Below are 15,505 nucleotides of genomic sequence, written 5' to 3'. Positions count from 1 at the left end.
AGAGGAGGAGGAGGAGAGGAAGAGGAGGAGGAGGAGAGGAAGAGGAGGGGAGGAGCTGCCAGGGTTGATGCCAGGGGTCCCTGAGTGCCACTGTGGTCCCTGAGCATCACCATGGTCCTGAGCACCATGGAGGGGTCCCTGGGTGCCACTGTGGTCCCTGGGCAGGGCTGGTGGGGGCTGGGGGGCTGCTCTAACACCTCTCCTCCTCCTCCTCCCCTCCCAGGCATCTACACCAGTAACAAGGACCCCATCTCCCACGGGGGGGGAGTGCTGCGAGCTGTGTGCAGCACCCCCCTGTCCTCCAGCCTGCTGGCACACCAGGGCACCTCCTCCCTGCCCCAGCTCAACAGGTCTCCCTTTGCCAGCACCATCCCAGCCTCCTCCTCCTCCTCCTCGGTCTCCACCACGCAGGTAAGAGCCTCAGAGCCGCCCTGGGGAGCCCCTTCTGATGCCCACCCTCCACCTCCCCTCTTCTCTGTGGCTTTGGGGAGGGGGCACAGCAAAGGGCTGCAGAGATGCTGAAGGGCCTGGGACAGCTCTGAGGGGAGGAGAGGCTGAGTGTGGAGAAGAGCAGCCTGGGGGGCACCTGATCAGTGCTGATCAATAGCTCAAGGCTGGGTGGCAGGAGGCTGGGGCCAGGCTGTTGGCAGTGGTGCCCAGTGCCAGGCCAAGGGGCAGTGGGCACAAAGGGGCACAGGAGAAACTCCTCCTGAACATGAGGAGGAACTTCTTGAGCTGAAGGCTGCTGGAGGCCTGGAGCAGGCTGCCCAGGGAGGTGCTGGAGCCTCCAGCTCTGGAGAGAGCTTCCAGCCCCCCCTGGATGTGCTCCTGAGTGACCTTCCCTGGGTGGCTCTGCCTGGGCAGGGGGCTTGGGCTGGGTGCTCTGCAGAGGGTCCCTCCCAGGCTGTGGCCATGAGGGTTGATGGAATCAGAGGGGCTGGAAGGGACCTCTGGAGGTCATCAAGTTACTGTCCTGGTAGATTCCTGGGAAGTCATTCTGCTCTCTCTCTGTCTCTGTCTCCATCCCTTTGCCCTGCAGGTGTTCTCCTTGGCAGGCTCCACCTTCAGCCTCCCTTCCTCACACATCTTTGGAAGCCCTCTCACCTCTGGGCTCTCCATCAACCCCCTCCTGAACCAGGCAGAGAGCAGCCGGGCAGGTACGTGAGCCAGCAGGTATGTGAGCTGGGACCTCCCCCCAGGGGGGGCTGGGACCTCCAGTGTGGGGGCTGGGACCTTGAGGATGGGAGGTGGGACCCCCAAGATGGGCTGGGACCTGCAGGATGGGAGCTGGGACCCCCAAGATGGGCTGGGACCTGCAGGATGGGAGCTGGGACCTCCAGCCTGTGGGTTAGGACCTCCAGTGTGGGCTGGGACCTCCCTCCAGGAGGCTCTCAGGGGAGAGGACATCTCCCTCCAGGAGGCTCTCAGGGAGAGGAATCTGGGTCCTGAGCAGCCTGAAGTTGGAGCTCCAGGGGCTGGAGCCTCAGGAAAGCCAGGAGGGTGTCCCAGCAGCGACCGAGGGGCAGGCTGGGGCAGTCCCTGGGGCTGGAGGAGTGAGGACCCCAGCCCGGAGCTGCCGGTGCGAGCTGCTGGGGGAGCAGCTGGGGGCTGGTTCTCGGCAGCAGGAGCTGCTGGCAGGAGCTGCTGCCCTGCTCGGGGCCTCGCTCTGTAAATCAGAGCGTTCCCTGCAGGAGACTTCCCAGATCCCTGCACGGAGGAAGTGTCCCTCTGTGCGTGAAGAAGAGGAGGGGCGAGGCAGGCAGCCGCAACATCTGACACGTCCCAGAGCCAGGAGGGGAGGAGGAGGAGGGGGAGGAGGAGGAGGGGGAGGGGGGGGGATGTGTGTTTATGGGCTGGCAGGCTCCGGGGATGGGAGGCGAGGCAGAGAAATCCACTCCTTGGTTCCCCCCTCGGGTGGGAGATGTCCCCCCCAGCAGCTCCAGGGGCTGGGGTCCCCCCCAGCAGCTCCAGGGGCTGGGGTCCCCCCCAGCAGCTCCAGGGGCTGGGGTCCCCCCCAGCAGCTCCAGGGGCTGGGGTCCCCCCCATCTCCCCATCATCAAGGAGGGCTCTGGGGCTGGGGGGGGCGAGAGGGGACGGGGGGCAGCTGCTGGAAGCTGAAGCTCTTCAAGTTTAGTTTCCAGCACCTGGAAACTCTGGGAAGAGCCCCAGAGGGATCCCTGATTCCCTTTGGGAAAGGCTCCCGGGGGCAGAGGGCTGCAGCGGTGCTCGGGAGGGAGCTGAGCTGAAGCTTGGCAGAGGATTGAGTCAGCTTTGGAGGCTCAGCAAAGCCTTTTGCCCCCCCCGCTCGCCCCCCACCCCCCACCAAGCCCTGCAGCTTTACAGCTGAAGGCTAAGCTGCTGCTGCCCCTCCTTGAGGGTTTTGTGGCTGGGGAGGGAGCTGGCCTGAGGCAGAGGCTCTGGGGCTGCTCTGGTTCCTCCAACCCCCCCCCCCCCCCCCCAAAACCCTCCCTGCAAGCTCCCCCCAGGCTCTCCCCCATGCTGCCCCCCAAATTCCCTTCAAGATCACCCCAGAATTCCCTGCATGCTCCCTCCCGACCCCCCTCCAAGCTCCCCCCAAGGCTGTCCCCCCAAATTCCCTGCATGCTGCCCCCCAGGCTGCCCCCAAGCTGCCCCCCCGAGTTTCCCTGCAAGCTCCCCGCATGCTCCCCCCCATCCCCCCGTCCAAGCTCCCCGCGGCTCCGAGCCGTGTCCCCCCTCCCTCACCCCCAGCCCTGCGATCTGTCCCCTGCCGCTCAGCCTCGGGGGGGTCGCCGGTGCCCTTCCCCGGGTGCCCCCCGGGCAGTGCCGGTGCCCGGCAGCCCCTCCCGCGGCGGGCGGAGCGCTGCTCCCCGCTGCCCTCTAGCGGCCACCGGCAGCACCACAGCCCCCAAACCCCCGGGGCACGCAACGGGCACCTGCCGGCGCCGGGCGCCTCCGCCACACCGGGTCCTGTGTCCCTTGTCCCCCCCACCCAGAGCCTGACCTGGAGGACTGCGGGTTTGGCTGCCGAGGGACCTCCCCCCAGGAGAGCCTCTCGTCCATGTGAGTGTCCTTCGGCAGCCCCGCGGGGGCCCCGCAGCCGCCTGGGAAGGGCTTGGAGCTCGGGAAGCCTTGGGATGACACAGCAAGGAACGGGGAAGAGCTGCGGGCGGGGGGGAGGAGAGGAGTGGAGGCAGCTTCTGCCCTTCTCCTTGGGGATGGGGTGGGGTAAGGTAGGAGAGGATGGGATGGGGAAGGTGGGATGGGATGGGATGGAATGGGATAAGATGGAATAGGATGGGATGGGGAAGATGGAATGGGATAAGATGGATGGGATGAGGTGGGATGGGATAAGCTAGAATGGGATGGCAAAGGTGGGATGGGATGAGGTGGGATGGGGTAAGATAGGATGGGATGCAATGCACTGGGATGGGATGGGATGGGATGGGATGGGATGTAAGGAGGCAGCTTTGCTTTTCCCACACGAGCCAAGGCTCTCCTGGAGTGGAGCAGAGCCAGGCTGGACGAGATGCAGCCACTCCCAGGGTGAGGCAGAGGAGATGTGAGCAGCAGGCAGCAGAGCAGAGCAGGTCCGGAGCGGAGAAGCTCTCTGACACGTCCCCAACCCTTCCCCAGGTCTCCCATCAGCAGCCTGCCGACCCTCTTTGACCAGACAGTGTCTTGCAGCAGCAGTGGGCAGCTGGAGAATGTCCCCCAGGCCACCCCCAACATCGAGCAGCTCCTGGAGAAGCAGGGCAATGGGGAGGCTGGGGTGAACAGTGAGTCCTGGGGGCAGGGGGCTGGGGGAGGGGAACAGTGAGTCCTGGGGGCAGGGGGCTGGGGGAGGGGAACAGTGAGACCCTGGGGCAGGGGGCTGGGGGAGGTGGAGAGTGAGACCCTGAGGGTGTGGGGCTGGGGGAGGTGGAGAGTGAGACCCTGAGGGTGTGGGGCTGGGGGAGGTGGAGAGTGAGACCCTGAGGGTGTGGGGCTGGGGGAGGTGGACAGTGAGACCCTGAGGGTGTGGGGCTGGGGGAGGTGGAGAGTGAGACCCTCCAGGCAGGGGCTGGGGGAGCAGAGCTCCTTAGCTTGTCCCTCTGGGAGCCAGCTGGGATTTTGCCCACAGGCAGAGGAGCTGGGTGGGGGCCAAAGCACATCTGTGGCATGGGGGAGTGGGGCTGTGGTCTGGGGTCAGTCTCCCCACTCCAGTGTGGTCTAATTGTGGTTCCCCCTGTGGCTCTCCTGATTCCACCATCCTCTCTTCTCTCCCCTCACCCTGTCCCCTTCCCCCCCCTGCCCTGCCCTTGCCTGCAGTTGTGGAGATGCTCAAAGCCCTGCACTCGCTGCAGAAGGAGAACCAGAGGCTGCAGGAGCAGATCATGACCCTGACAGCCAAGAAGGAACGTTTGCAGCTCCTCAATGTCCAGCTCTCTGTCCCCTTCCCCGTGGTGACCAGCAGCAATGGGCCAGGCGGCCAGGCCCAGTACATTCTGCCCCCCAATGGTGAGGGTGCTGGGGGCGGGGGGGAGGTGGGTGCAGCACCCTCCTCGAGCCCTGGAATGGGTTGGGTTGGAAGGGACCTTCAAGACCACCCAGTCCCAGCCCCCTGCCACGGGCAGGGACACCTCCCCCCCAGCCCAGGCTGCTCCAAGGCCTCATCCAGCCTGGTCTGAAACACCTCCAGGGAGGGGACAGCCACAGCCTCCCCTGGGCAGCCTGTGCCAGGCTCTCCCCAGCCTCACTGGGAAGAATTTCTGTGCCCTGCCCTAGCAGAGGGCAGGAGATGGGGGGGTCACAGTGGGGAGGATCTGACCCTTGGGTGCTGTCAGAGTGCCCCCACCCTGACCTTCATCCTCCCTCCTTCCAGTCTGCACCAACGATTCCCTGAGCATCAGCAAGAGCCCCCCCTGCAAGAACAGCTTTGGGATCGAGAACTCCCTCTCCACTTCCTCTGAGGTAAGCTGAGCCAGCACCAGCCCCGGGGGGGGAGCAGAGCAGTGGCCTCCCAGTGGACAGCCAGGTGGTCAAGCCTTGGGGGTCCAGCTTTCTGTCCCTGGGGTGCTCTCAGCACTGAGGCTCCGGGCAGGGCTTGGGGAGCCTAAGGTGAGGAAGCTTCTGGGTGGCCCTGGAGGTCCAGCAGAGCAGCTCTGAGATCTGGGAAGGACCTTGCTGAGCATCCCCTCTCTGTGCTTACACTCACAGCTTCCCCCTGCCCACCACCACCTCCAACTCCTGCCTTGAACACCCCACCCCCCCCCCCCGCGGTGGGAGCTGAGCTGAGCTCTCCCCGAGCTGCCCCCAGTCCGATGCTCTTGTGTCCCTTTCTCCCCCCAGGACCCTCACTCAGGGTGCCCCAGCAGGAGCAGCTCTTCCCTGTCCTTCCACAGCACTCCTCCCCCCCTGCCCATGCTGCAGCAGAGCCCTGCCTCGCTCCCCCTGCCCGGGGGGCCGCAGGTGAATGGTCTGCCCAGGGCGGCCGGCGGCGGGCTGGGGGCGGGAGGAGGAGGAGGAGGAGGAGGAGGAGGCAGCACTGCCAGCCACGGCCTCTCCACGGTGCCCATGGTGGACAGCCTGATGGGGACGCTGGCAGGAGGCCAGCAGATGCCCCTCAACGGGATCCTGGGGAGCCTGAACGGAGCTCAGGCAGCCCAGCCTGCGAGCGCCCTCACCCAGGGGCCGCCGACCCTGCAGCTCTCCAGCAGCCTCAGCAGGTGAGGAGGAGGAGGAGGAGGAGGAGGAGGAGGATGGGGAAGCTCCTGGGCACCGCCCTGCCCTCTCCAGCAGCAGCTCAGCTCCGGGGGGTTGGGAGGGGGTTGGGGGGGAGGGGGGGAAGGAAACCTCCCTGCGCCTGCAGGACCAAGCCCGGGGGGGGCGGTGCTGACCTTGCCTGCCCTGCTCCCCCCCTCCCCCCGCAGCGTTCCCAGCCTGAGTCCCCTGACCGAGCAGCAGCGGCAGGTCCTGCACCAGCACGAGCAGCAGCTGCAGCAGCTCCAGCAGCTCCTCACCTCCCAGCCCCTTAACCCGGTGAGTGTTGCCCCCTGGAGGGGAGCAGCCCCAGAGGGGAGCTGAGCCACGCTCGGCAAGAGGCAGAGGCTGGGGGGCAAGAGGCTGGGGCCAGGCTCTGCTGAGTGGTGCCCAGGGACAGGGCAAGGGGCACAAAGTGGACCCCCAGGAGGCTCCATCTGAACAGGAGGAGAAAGTTGTTTGGTGCTGGAGGCCTGGAGCAGGCTGCCCAGAGAGGTTGTGGAGCCTCCTGGTGTGGAGAGCCTCCAACCCCCCCTGGGCACTGTGCTGCTGGGCAAGCTGCTGGGGGAGCCCTGCTGGGGCAGGCTGGGGTTGGACTGAGCTCCAGAGGTCCCTTCCAGCCTCTCCCACTCTGTGATTCTATGACTGGGGGTGCTGGGGGAGGGCTTTGGAGGGGGGTGAGGACCTTGGGGTCTGGAGAAGCATCAGGCAGCTGTCCTGAGGACCTTGGCTGGCTGCCTGCATCCTCTTGGGTGAAGCAGGAGCCTCATCCTGGGCCCTTGTGGGGGAGGTGGTGAGCAGTCCATGTCCCTGGGAGCCACATTCCCTTGCCCTGCAGAAGCCCCTGGGGTGTCCCTGCCCTGCCTGGGGGCTGCAGGGAGTGCTCTCAGCTCCAGTCAGTGAAGCTCTGCCGGTTCAGCTCTGCCCTGGGCCTGGCCCCGTTGCTCTGGGAGGATTTCTGGGTCAATCTATTTATATCCCAGGGAAAGCAAACTTCCAAGGGCCTCTCTTGGCAGCAGCTGAGGTCACCCTGCCCATCAGCTGCCTCCCTGTGGCTATGGGAACGATGTCAGAGCTCAGCCCTGGTCGATGGTTGCTGTAGTGATGGGTGCAAGTTGGGCTGCATTCAAGGGGGGGGTTGGGGGTTCCTCTGGCTGCTGGTGAGCTGTGGCCCAAATCCCAGCCCCCCCTCCAGCAAGCCCAGCTCACCCCCACTGACCCTTCCCTCTCCCCTGCAGGAGCAGCAGGCCCTGGTGTTCCAGATGATGCAGCAGATCCAGCAGAAGAGGGAGCTGCAGCGGCTGCAGATGACCAACTCCTCCCAGCTGTCCATGAGCAGCCTCCTAGCAGCCACCTCTGCCCCCCTGCACTCCAGCACCGCTGCCCTGATGACCTCAGCCCCTCAGCCAGCCCCCAGCAGCAGCAGCAGCAGCAGCAGTTGCAGCAGCAGCAGCAGCGGCTCCTCTCTCCTGGCTTCCCTTTCCCCCCAACAGCTCAACCCTAGCAATGCCCTCCTGGCTTCCCAGGCCACCCCACCTCTCAACGCTGCTGGGAGCAGCCTGCTGGCCTCGGGGTCAGGCCTCCCTCCCGTGCTGGCAGCACAGCCCAACCCCTTCCTCAACCTGCAGGCCGATGGCAACACCCCGAAAGGAACGGTGCGTATGCTGCTAGCCCACCCCTGACCCCCCTGCTGCTGCTGCCTGTGCTGCTGGGGGGGCTTCTGCAGCCCCCCACCCCACCCAGAGCTGCACTTCACTGAGGGGGGAGCCACCCTGTAGGGCAGCAGAGCCACAAGGTGCTGCTGGCTTCTGCTGCATCCCCCCACCCCTGAGCCTAGGCAGGGGCAGCAGGTCCTGAGCCGACCTCTGAGGACCCCCCGGAGGTGGTCCTGGGCAGGCACAGAGGTTCCCAAGGTGGCCTTGCATGGGGGGGTCTGGGGTGCAGAGGCACACAGCAGACCTGCTGCAGAAGTCAGGCTGGAGGTTGATCTCCCACCTCAGCAGGAGGAGAAACTTCTTTGGTGTGAGGGTGCTGGAGGCCTGGAGCAGGCTGCCCAGGGAGGCTGTGGAGTCTCCCTCTCTAGAGACTTTCAAGCCCCACCTGGATGTGTTCCTGCCCTGGGTGATCCTGCTCTGGCAAAGGGGGGGGAGCTGACCTCCAGGATGGTCTCCAGAGGTCCCTCCCAACCCCTATCACTCTGTGACTCCCTTCACCCCAGGATGGGACCCTGTGCCCCTGGCAAGCGCTGGTCCTGTTGGAGCCTCGTGCTGAAGCTTGGAGGTGGCTGCCTGTTGAGACCCCAGGGTTTAGGAGGAGTCCTGCACCCGAGAGGAGAGGTGGTGCAGAGGCTGCTCAGCCTCCCTGTGCAGCTGCCTCGTCCTGGAGCAGCAGCGCCCAGGCTCTGGGACGCCTTCAGCTCTGCTCCATCCCTCCCCTGGCTTTCACCCTGCACCCAGAAGGTCCAGCCCTGGTTGGAAGCATTTAGGAGCCAGAGGCCCAGGGCTGAGGAGCCAGGCTGGCTTGAACTGGGCAGAGGGGAACCCTGGGGGCTCCAGCTGATGGCAGGAGGAGGCTGAGAGGTGGCAGTGAGCGGGGCCCAGGTCCACAGCACAGCAGGGCTCTCCCCTTCTGCCCCGGGGTGTTGGTGCCCCTCCAGTACTGACACCTTCTCCTCTGCCTCTCTCTCTCTGTTTGTTTCCCTAAAGAGCTTGACTGAAAAGGGAGCTCCTCTGAGCCAGGACAAGGGCTAAGCTCCCCCCTCTGACCCTGACCAAACCAGCAGCCAACTCCTCTCAGCCAGGGGGATTGTGGCTTTCCCACAGCCAACTTTGATACTGGTAGAGCAATGAGCACAAGGCTTCCAAGAAGCATTTTCCCCTGCTGCTGGGCAATGCCAAGAGGGTGCTTTGGAAGACACCACGGCCCTGACCAAGCCCCTGGCATCAGGAGGAGCCAAGGTGGGGGGCTGCCTGCTGCCCTGCTCCGTGCCACAGTGAATCTGAGTGGAAGAAGGAGCTCACCACCAGTCACCCGCTGGGAGTGCCAGCCCTGGGTGGGGGAAGTCGTGGGTGTGGAGACCCTCCCCAGCCCATCAAGCATCCTTGGCCAAGCCCTTGGTGGAGGGAGGCTCCTCTGCTGAGGTCTCCACTCTGCCCCAAGCAGAGGCATCTGGATGTGCCCCAGCTGGGGGAAGCTGGAGGCGGTGGCAGTGCCTTCGTGGTCTGCTTCGGCCAGGTGGAGAAGAAGTCCTCAGGCTGAGCTTTTCTCACCTGCTGGCCATCTGCTGGGCTTTTAGGATGCTCTTCTCTCTCTCCCTGAAGCCTCAGCTGGACCCAAAGCCCGGCCTGAAAAGACACCAAGTGGTGGAGCAATGGAGGAGGACCTGGTGCCTGGGGAGGAGGTGAAAGCCAACCTGCCTCAGCAGGGGACGTGGCCACATCTGCTCTGCCAGCTGCTGCCAGCTGCTGCCCGCTTGGGGAGGTCCTTCTCACCTGCCAAGCACACTCCTGCTCCTGCTGCTGCCTCCTGCTGCTGCCCTCCTGCCTTCCAGGATTCCCAAAGGCTGAGATTCCAGCTTGCCAAAAAAAAGGGGGCTTGGAGCCAGCAGTCCCCCACCCCCAGCTCTGGGGAGCCAACTTCCAGAAGGTGCCAGCTGAACCTGGAGGTTGCTTCCCAGCCCAGAGCTGGGGAGGTAGAAACTGAGGGGGGGGGGAGAGAGAAGAGAGAGTCCCAAACCCATTCCCTGGGGGCTTTTCTTGCCCCCCACCACAGACCACTCCAGGCTGCCAAAGCCTTCCCTGTTCTTCCACTGCTCTGGAGCACTTCAGCAACCTGGGACAGCTTCCAGGTCCCCTGAGCTAAGACCTTGGAGCCTTCATTTCCCCCTCCACCCCCTCCCTCCTTTTAATTTGGGGGGGGGGTGGGGGTGTGTTTCCACCTTCTGACCTTAACTTTGTCCTGCAGCCTGGAAACCTTCCCTAAGGAATCAGCATCCTGAGCTGGGAGGGATTGAAGGACAGGTTGGGGGCAGCTCTGGGGGAGGAAGGGGAATATCGATGTCGAACTGACCCCCCCCCCCCCGGGACCCCTCCTCACCCTGGGACCTCTCCTCACCCCCCCCGGGACCCCTCCTCACCCCCTGCTTCCACCCAGAGCTCTGGGAGGGGCAGGTGGGGGAAGCCTCCAGCTGAAGGGGCAAGCCCTGAGGTGTCTCCAAGTTTAGATAGCAGCAAAAAACCAGAGGCAGACCTGGCTGGGCTGTGTCTCAGCAGAGTTCCGCTGCCCCCCACCCTCCCACCCCCCCCGGGCTGGGTTTCTTTTGCACTATTCAAAGCTGTCAGCAGTGGGGGCTGGGCTGAGAGCACTGAAAAAAAGGCTTTTCCCAGGCAAAACTTCACCTGCTGCAAACCTTCCTTCGGGGTTGAGTTGCTCTTTAGTTCTCTTTTTTCAGCTGCTTTTTGCTGTGGGTTGGGAGTTTGGGTTTTTGCCTTTGGTGGTTTGGCTTTATTTAGAGCTCTTTCGATTTGGATTGCTTTTTTTTTCCCCCTTTATTAGTTGGATTTTAGTTGGATTTTTTTTTTCCTTTGTTGCTTTGGTTTTATTTAGACTTTTGGGGTTTTTTTTTTTTGCTTCATTGGTTTGGTTTTATTTGGATCTTTTTTTCCTTTCCTTTTTCCTTTCCTTTTTCCTTTCCTTTTTCCTTTCCTTTTTCCTTTCCTTTTTCCTTTCCTTTTTCCTTTCCTTTTTCCTTTCCTTTTTCCTTTCCTTTTTCCTTTCCTTTTTCCTTTCCTTTTTCCTTTCCTTTTTCCTTTCCTTTTTCCTTTCCTTTTTCCTTTCCTTTTTCCTTTCCTTTTTCCTTTCCTTTTTCCTTTCCTTTTTCCTTTCCTTTTTCCTTTCCTTTTTCCTTTCCTTTTTCCTTTCCTTTTTCCTTTCCTTTTTCCTTTCCTTTTTCCTTTCCTTTTTCCTTTCCTTTTTCCTTTCCTTTTTCCTTTCCTTTTTCCTTTCCTTTTTCCTTTCCTTTTTCCTTTCCTTTTTCCTTTCCTTTTTCCTTTCCTTTTTCCCCTTCCCATCCTTTTTTCCCTCTTTTCTTTCCCCCTCTCTCTTTTCTTTCGCCCTCGCTCTTTTCTTGTCCCCCTCTCTCTTTTCTTTTCCCCCTCTCTCTTTTCTTTTCCCCCTCTCTCTTTTCTTTTCCCCCTCTCTCTTTTCTTTTCCCCCTCTCTCTTTTCTTTTCCCCCTCCCTCTTTTCTTTTCCCCCTCCCTCTTTTCTTTTCCCCCTCCCTCTTTTCTTTTCCCCCTCCCTCTTTTCTTTTCCCCCTCCCTCTTTTCTTTTCCCCCTCCCTCTTTTCTTTCCCCCTCCCTCTTTTCTTTTCCCCCTCCCTCTTTTCTTTTCCCCCTCCCTCTTTTCTTTTCCCCCTCCCTCTTTTCTTTTCCCCCTCCCTCTTTTCTTTTCCCCCTCCCTCTTTTCTTTTCCCCCTCCCTCTTTTCTTTTCCCCCTCCCTCTTTTCTTTTCCCCCTCCCTCTTTTCTTTTCCCCCTCCCTCTTTTCTTTTCCCCCTCCCTCTTTTCTTTTCCCCCTCCCTCTTTTCTTTTCCCCCTCCCTCTTTTCTTTTCCCCCTCTCTCTTTTCTTTTCCCCCTCTCTCTTTTCTTTTCCCCCTCTCTCTTTTCTCCTTTTCTGCTTCCCCTTTCCTGCTTCCCCTTTTTTCCCCTGTTCCCCCTTTCCCTGCTTCCCCCCTTTCTTTTTTTCCCTTTCTTTTGATTTTTTAAAATTTGGTTTTATTTGGATTTTTTTTTCCCCATTTGCTTTTCTTTTTAATTTTTTTCCATTTGGTTTCATTTGGAGATTTTTGTTTTGTTTTGTTTGGATTTTTTTCCTTTCTTGGTTTGGCTTTATTTGGATATTTTTTCCTTTACTTTTTTTCTTTGTGTTTTTTTTCCTTTTTTTTTCCTTTTCCCCCCTTTTTTTCCCTTTTTTCCCTTTTTTCCCCTTTTTTCCTTTTTTCTTTTTTTTTTCTTTTTTCCCTTTTTTCCCTTTTTTCCCTTTTTTCCCTTTTTTCCCTTTTTCCCCTTTTTTCTTTTTTTCTTTTTTCCTTTTTTTCCCTTTTTCCCCTTTTTTTTTTCCTTTTTTTCCCCCTTTTTTTTTCTTTATTTTTTTCTTTATTTGGATTTTTTAATTTGGTTTCATTTGGATTTTTTTTTTCTCTCCCCTTTGTTGGTTTGGGTTCATTTGGCTATTTTTTCCCCTGTTGTTGGTTTGGTTTTGTTGTTGCTGCTGTTGGAACCCCAGGGGTTGAAGAAGGCTAAGAAACAACCAAACCAAACCAGGAGGGCTGAGGAAAAAAGGAGAGAGGGAAGAGAGGGAGGAAAAAAGCAAACCCACCCCCCCCAAAACCCTTTCTGCTCTCAGCCTCCAGTTCTGTCCCTGGGCACATTTCTGCTGCCTGCTCAGCGATGGTTTGGGGTTTTTTTTGGGGGGGGGTCCAGGGAGCTGTTGAAAGCAAAGCTAAAAGCTGGGAGGAGGTTAAGAAGCCCTTGGGAAAGGGGAGATGGCAGCTGGGGGAGGGTAGGGGTGGTGGAAATGCACTTCAGAAGGTGCAGCTGAACCTGGAGGTTGCTTCCCAGCCCAGAGCTGGGGAGATGGAAGCTGTGTGAGGGGGAAGAGAGAGTCCCAAACCCAGGGGAAAGGAGGGAGGGAGGAAAAACAACTGAACAAACCTCTCCCTCCCTTTATCTCTGCAGCACAGCCCAGACCGTGGCTCTCTTGGCACATTCCCTTGGCCCCCATCTGGGTCACCCAGCTGGGCCTGGCCAAGCTCTGAGGAGCTTCCAGTTGAGCACAGTTTGACTCCCAGGTCAGGCTCCTTCCCCCGCCCCCCCAGTCCCCTCCCCAAATTGCTCTGGCACAGTGGTGTGCTTGCACTTTTTGTTTTGTACTCCTCCCTTGCACCCCCAGATTTCTGTTGCCTCCTCTGTTGCTGCCCTGCTGACCACCAGCAGAGCCTCCAGCCCTCCCCAGGGCCCTGGTGCTGTGCTCAGAGCTGGCCAAATGCTTCTGAAGGTTAACCACATTTCACAGCCTGGAATTGGAAACTTGGCCAGGAGCAGGAAGGGAAGGGCTGGGAAGGAGAGAAGGCTGCTTAGCATTCAGCCATCCCTCCCTCCTGCCCTGCTTCCCTCCCTCCTGCCCTGCTTCCCTTCTTGTTTCCCTCCATCCTTGCTTCCCTCCTTCCCTTCTTGCTCCCCTTCTTCCCTCCCATGGCCAACCCAAGCCCCCTCAGGTCAGTGCTGTGTTCCCCACATCCCCTGGCAGTGATTTCGGGGGGGGGGGGTCAGTGAGAGCTGAGCTTCCAGCTGCTGCAGGGAGATGTTTGGGAAGAGCTTGGGATTCAGAGGCTGGATGCAGGGAATGGGTTTGGTGAGGCAGGGAGGGCTGAGCTACTCCTCCTCCTCCTCCTGCTCCATGCTGACCAAGCCACTGAGGTCTGTTGGTGGCCACAGTGTGAGTCCCAAACCCCTCTAGAGCCAGGGAAGGATGAGGCTGGGAGGAAGGAGCAGGAGACCAGACCTAGAAGTGGTGGTGCCCAGTAATAGGACAAGGGTGGGGAGAGAGGGGGCCAAGAGATAAGATGCTGAGGGGCCTTGGAGCAGCTCTGTGAGCAGCAAAGGCTGAGAGCCTGGAGCAGAGCAGCCCCAGAGGGGAGCTGAGCAATGCTCAGCAAGAGCTAAAGGCTGGGGGGCAAGAGGCTGGGGCCAGGCTCTGCTCAGTGCTGCCCAGGGACAGGGCAAGGGGCACAAAGTGGAGCCCAGGAGGCTCCATCTGAGCAGGAGGAGAAAGCTGTTTGGTGTGAGGCTGCTGGAGGCCTGGAGCAGGCTGCCCAGAGAGGTTGTGGAGAGCTTCCAGCCCCCCCTGGGCACTGTGCTGCTGGGGTACCCTGCCTGGGGGCAGGGTAGGGTTGGACTGGCTGAGCTCCAGCGGTTCCCTTCCCACCTCTTCCCACCCTATCAAAAAGCACTTAACCCATTCCCCTGCCCCCCTTGCTGGGGTGGGGGGGGGGAGGGTCCACCTTTGGAGGGGGTGTGCTTCACATCTCCCCCCACCCCTCCACCTGCCCCAGGGAGCCCAAAGGGTCTCTCTCTGGGCAGCTCGAGGAGAGGAGCTGGAGGTGCCCCTGCTCGGAAGGGTGACCCTGAAACCTATCTGTGAAACAAATGGAACAGAGGGGAAGGGGAGAGGTGGGGGGGGGGGGGGGGGGGGGGGAGGGGGAAAAAAGAGAAGAGGACTAAAAAGCTAAAGATTTTGTGTTTCAGTTGCACTTGGGGTACTTTTCTTGACCCATTTTTTGAGGCTGTTGTCTCCTTTTGGTTCCTTGCATGTTGTCTTTGGGTTCCTTTTGTCGTCGTCGTCGTCGTTGTCGTCCTGGGGGTTGCTTTGAGGAGGGGGTTTGGGGAGGGGGGAGGGGGGGGGGCTGAGGGGGGGGAGGGGTTTGTTTCTTTTTTTATCAAATCAAAGAGAGAAATGTGTATATTTTTGGCAATTTTAAGGTAATGTAGCTGAGATCTATTTTTTTCACTGCTGCTTGGACTGTTCTTTATGACAATAAAGGATTATTGATTGATAGCCAAAGGCTTCGTGCATCCAGCCCGGGAGCTGTGGGAGGGAGGGAGGGAGGGAGGGAGGGGAGCTCCTACCCCGGCCAGGGGGAGGGCAGCGCTGGGGAAGAGCTCCTGGAGCAGCGTGGGGAAGATAAAAAGGGGCTTGGGGGCTTCAAACAGCTCCAGGGCTTGGAGATTGAGCTCCACGCAGCTCCAGGGCTTCACCTTGAGCTCCACATGGTTCCAGACAGCTTCAGAGCTTGGAGATGCAGCTCCAGGGATTCTCCTTGAGCTCCACATGGCTCCAGACAGCTCCAGGGCTTGGAGATTGAGCTCCACGCAGCTCCAGGGCTTCACCTTGAGCTCCACATGGCTCCAGACAGCTCCAGAGCTTGGAGATGCAGCTCCAGGGATTCACCTTGAGCTCCACATGGCTCCAGACAGCTCCAGAGCTTGGAGATGCAGCTCCAGGGCTTCACCTTGAGCTCCACATGGCTCCAGACAGCTCCAAAGCTTGGAGATTCAGCTCCACGCAGCTCCAGGGCTTCACCTTGAGCTCCACATGGTTCCAGACAGCTCCAGAGCTTGGAGATGCAGCTCCAGGGATTCACCTAGAGCTCCACATGGCTCCAGACAGCTCCAGAGCTTGGAGATGCAGCTCCAGGGATTCACCTTGAGCTCCACATGGTTCCAGACAGCTCCAGAGCTTGGAGATGCAGCTCCAGGGATTCACCTTGAGCTCCACATGGCTCCAGACAGCTCCAGAGCTTGGAGATTCAGCTCCACGCAGCTCCAGGGCTTGGACAGTGAGCTCCACAGGGCTCCAGACAGCTCCAGAGCTTGGAGATTCAGCTCCAGACAGCTCCAGGGCTTGGACATGCAGCTTCAAACACTTCTCCAGGGTGATGCAACAGAATGAAAGGAACCAGCCTTATGTCGCAGCAGGGGAGGTTTAGGTAGGACATGAGGAACAGTTTCCGCCCCCAGGGGTTGGCACAGGCTGCCCGGGGAGGTGATGGAGTCCCCGTCCGCGCACCGGGGACCCCGGGGGTGGGGGAGGAACGGTGCAAGGAGCCGGGGGGAGGAAACGGTGCTGCAAGGATCGCTGCAAAGCAGGGGGGGAACGTTTCAGCAGCCAGCAGCCGAGCTCCTGCCGAGCCCGCCCTGCCCCGGCTCTTCCGGTGGGACCGGAGGA

The 15,505-nt window shown here is 60.3% G+C and overlaps 1 protein-coding gene across 1 annotated transcript in view; it reads left to right on the top strand.

Moving 5' to 3' along the window:
- Positions 1-9,416, top strand: part of MLLT6 (MLLT6, PHD finger containing) — a 43,050-nt gene extending 33,634 nt beyond the window's left edge. The window contains exons 11-20 of the mRNA XM_054176791.1: positions 224-411; positions 1,040-1,157; positions 2,976-3,042; positions 3,616-3,758; positions 4,291-4,479; positions 4,844-4,932; positions 5,311-5,687; positions 5,892-6,000; positions 6,960-7,376; positions 8,427-9,416. Of these exons, the coding sequence (XP_054032766.1) occupies positions 224-411; positions 1,040-1,157; positions 2,976-3,042; positions 3,616-3,758; positions 4,291-4,479; positions 4,844-4,932; positions 5,311-5,687; positions 5,892-6,000; positions 6,960-7,376; positions 8,427-8,471 (1,742 nt within the window). The 3' untranslated portion in view covers positions 8,472-9,416. The remainder of the gene's footprint in view (positions 1-223; positions 412-1,039; positions 1,158-2,975; positions 3,043-3,615; positions 3,759-4,290; positions 4,480-4,843; positions 4,933-5,310; positions 5,688-5,891; positions 6,001-6,959; positions 7,377-8,426) is intronic.
- The last annotated feature ends 6,089 nt before the right edge of the window (positions 9,417-15,505 follow it).

Source organism: Dryobates pubescens, chromosome 36 (genome assembly GCF_014839835.1).
Source record: "Dryobates pubescens isolate bDryPub1 chromosome 36, bDryPub1.pri, whole genome shotgun sequence".
NCBI classification, from domain to species: Eukaryota; Metazoa; Chordata; class Aves; order Piciformes; family Picidae; genus Dryobates; species Dryobates pubescens.
Note: the sequence above shows the minus strand (reverse complement) of the source record. Positions and strands in the feature narration are given on the sequence as shown.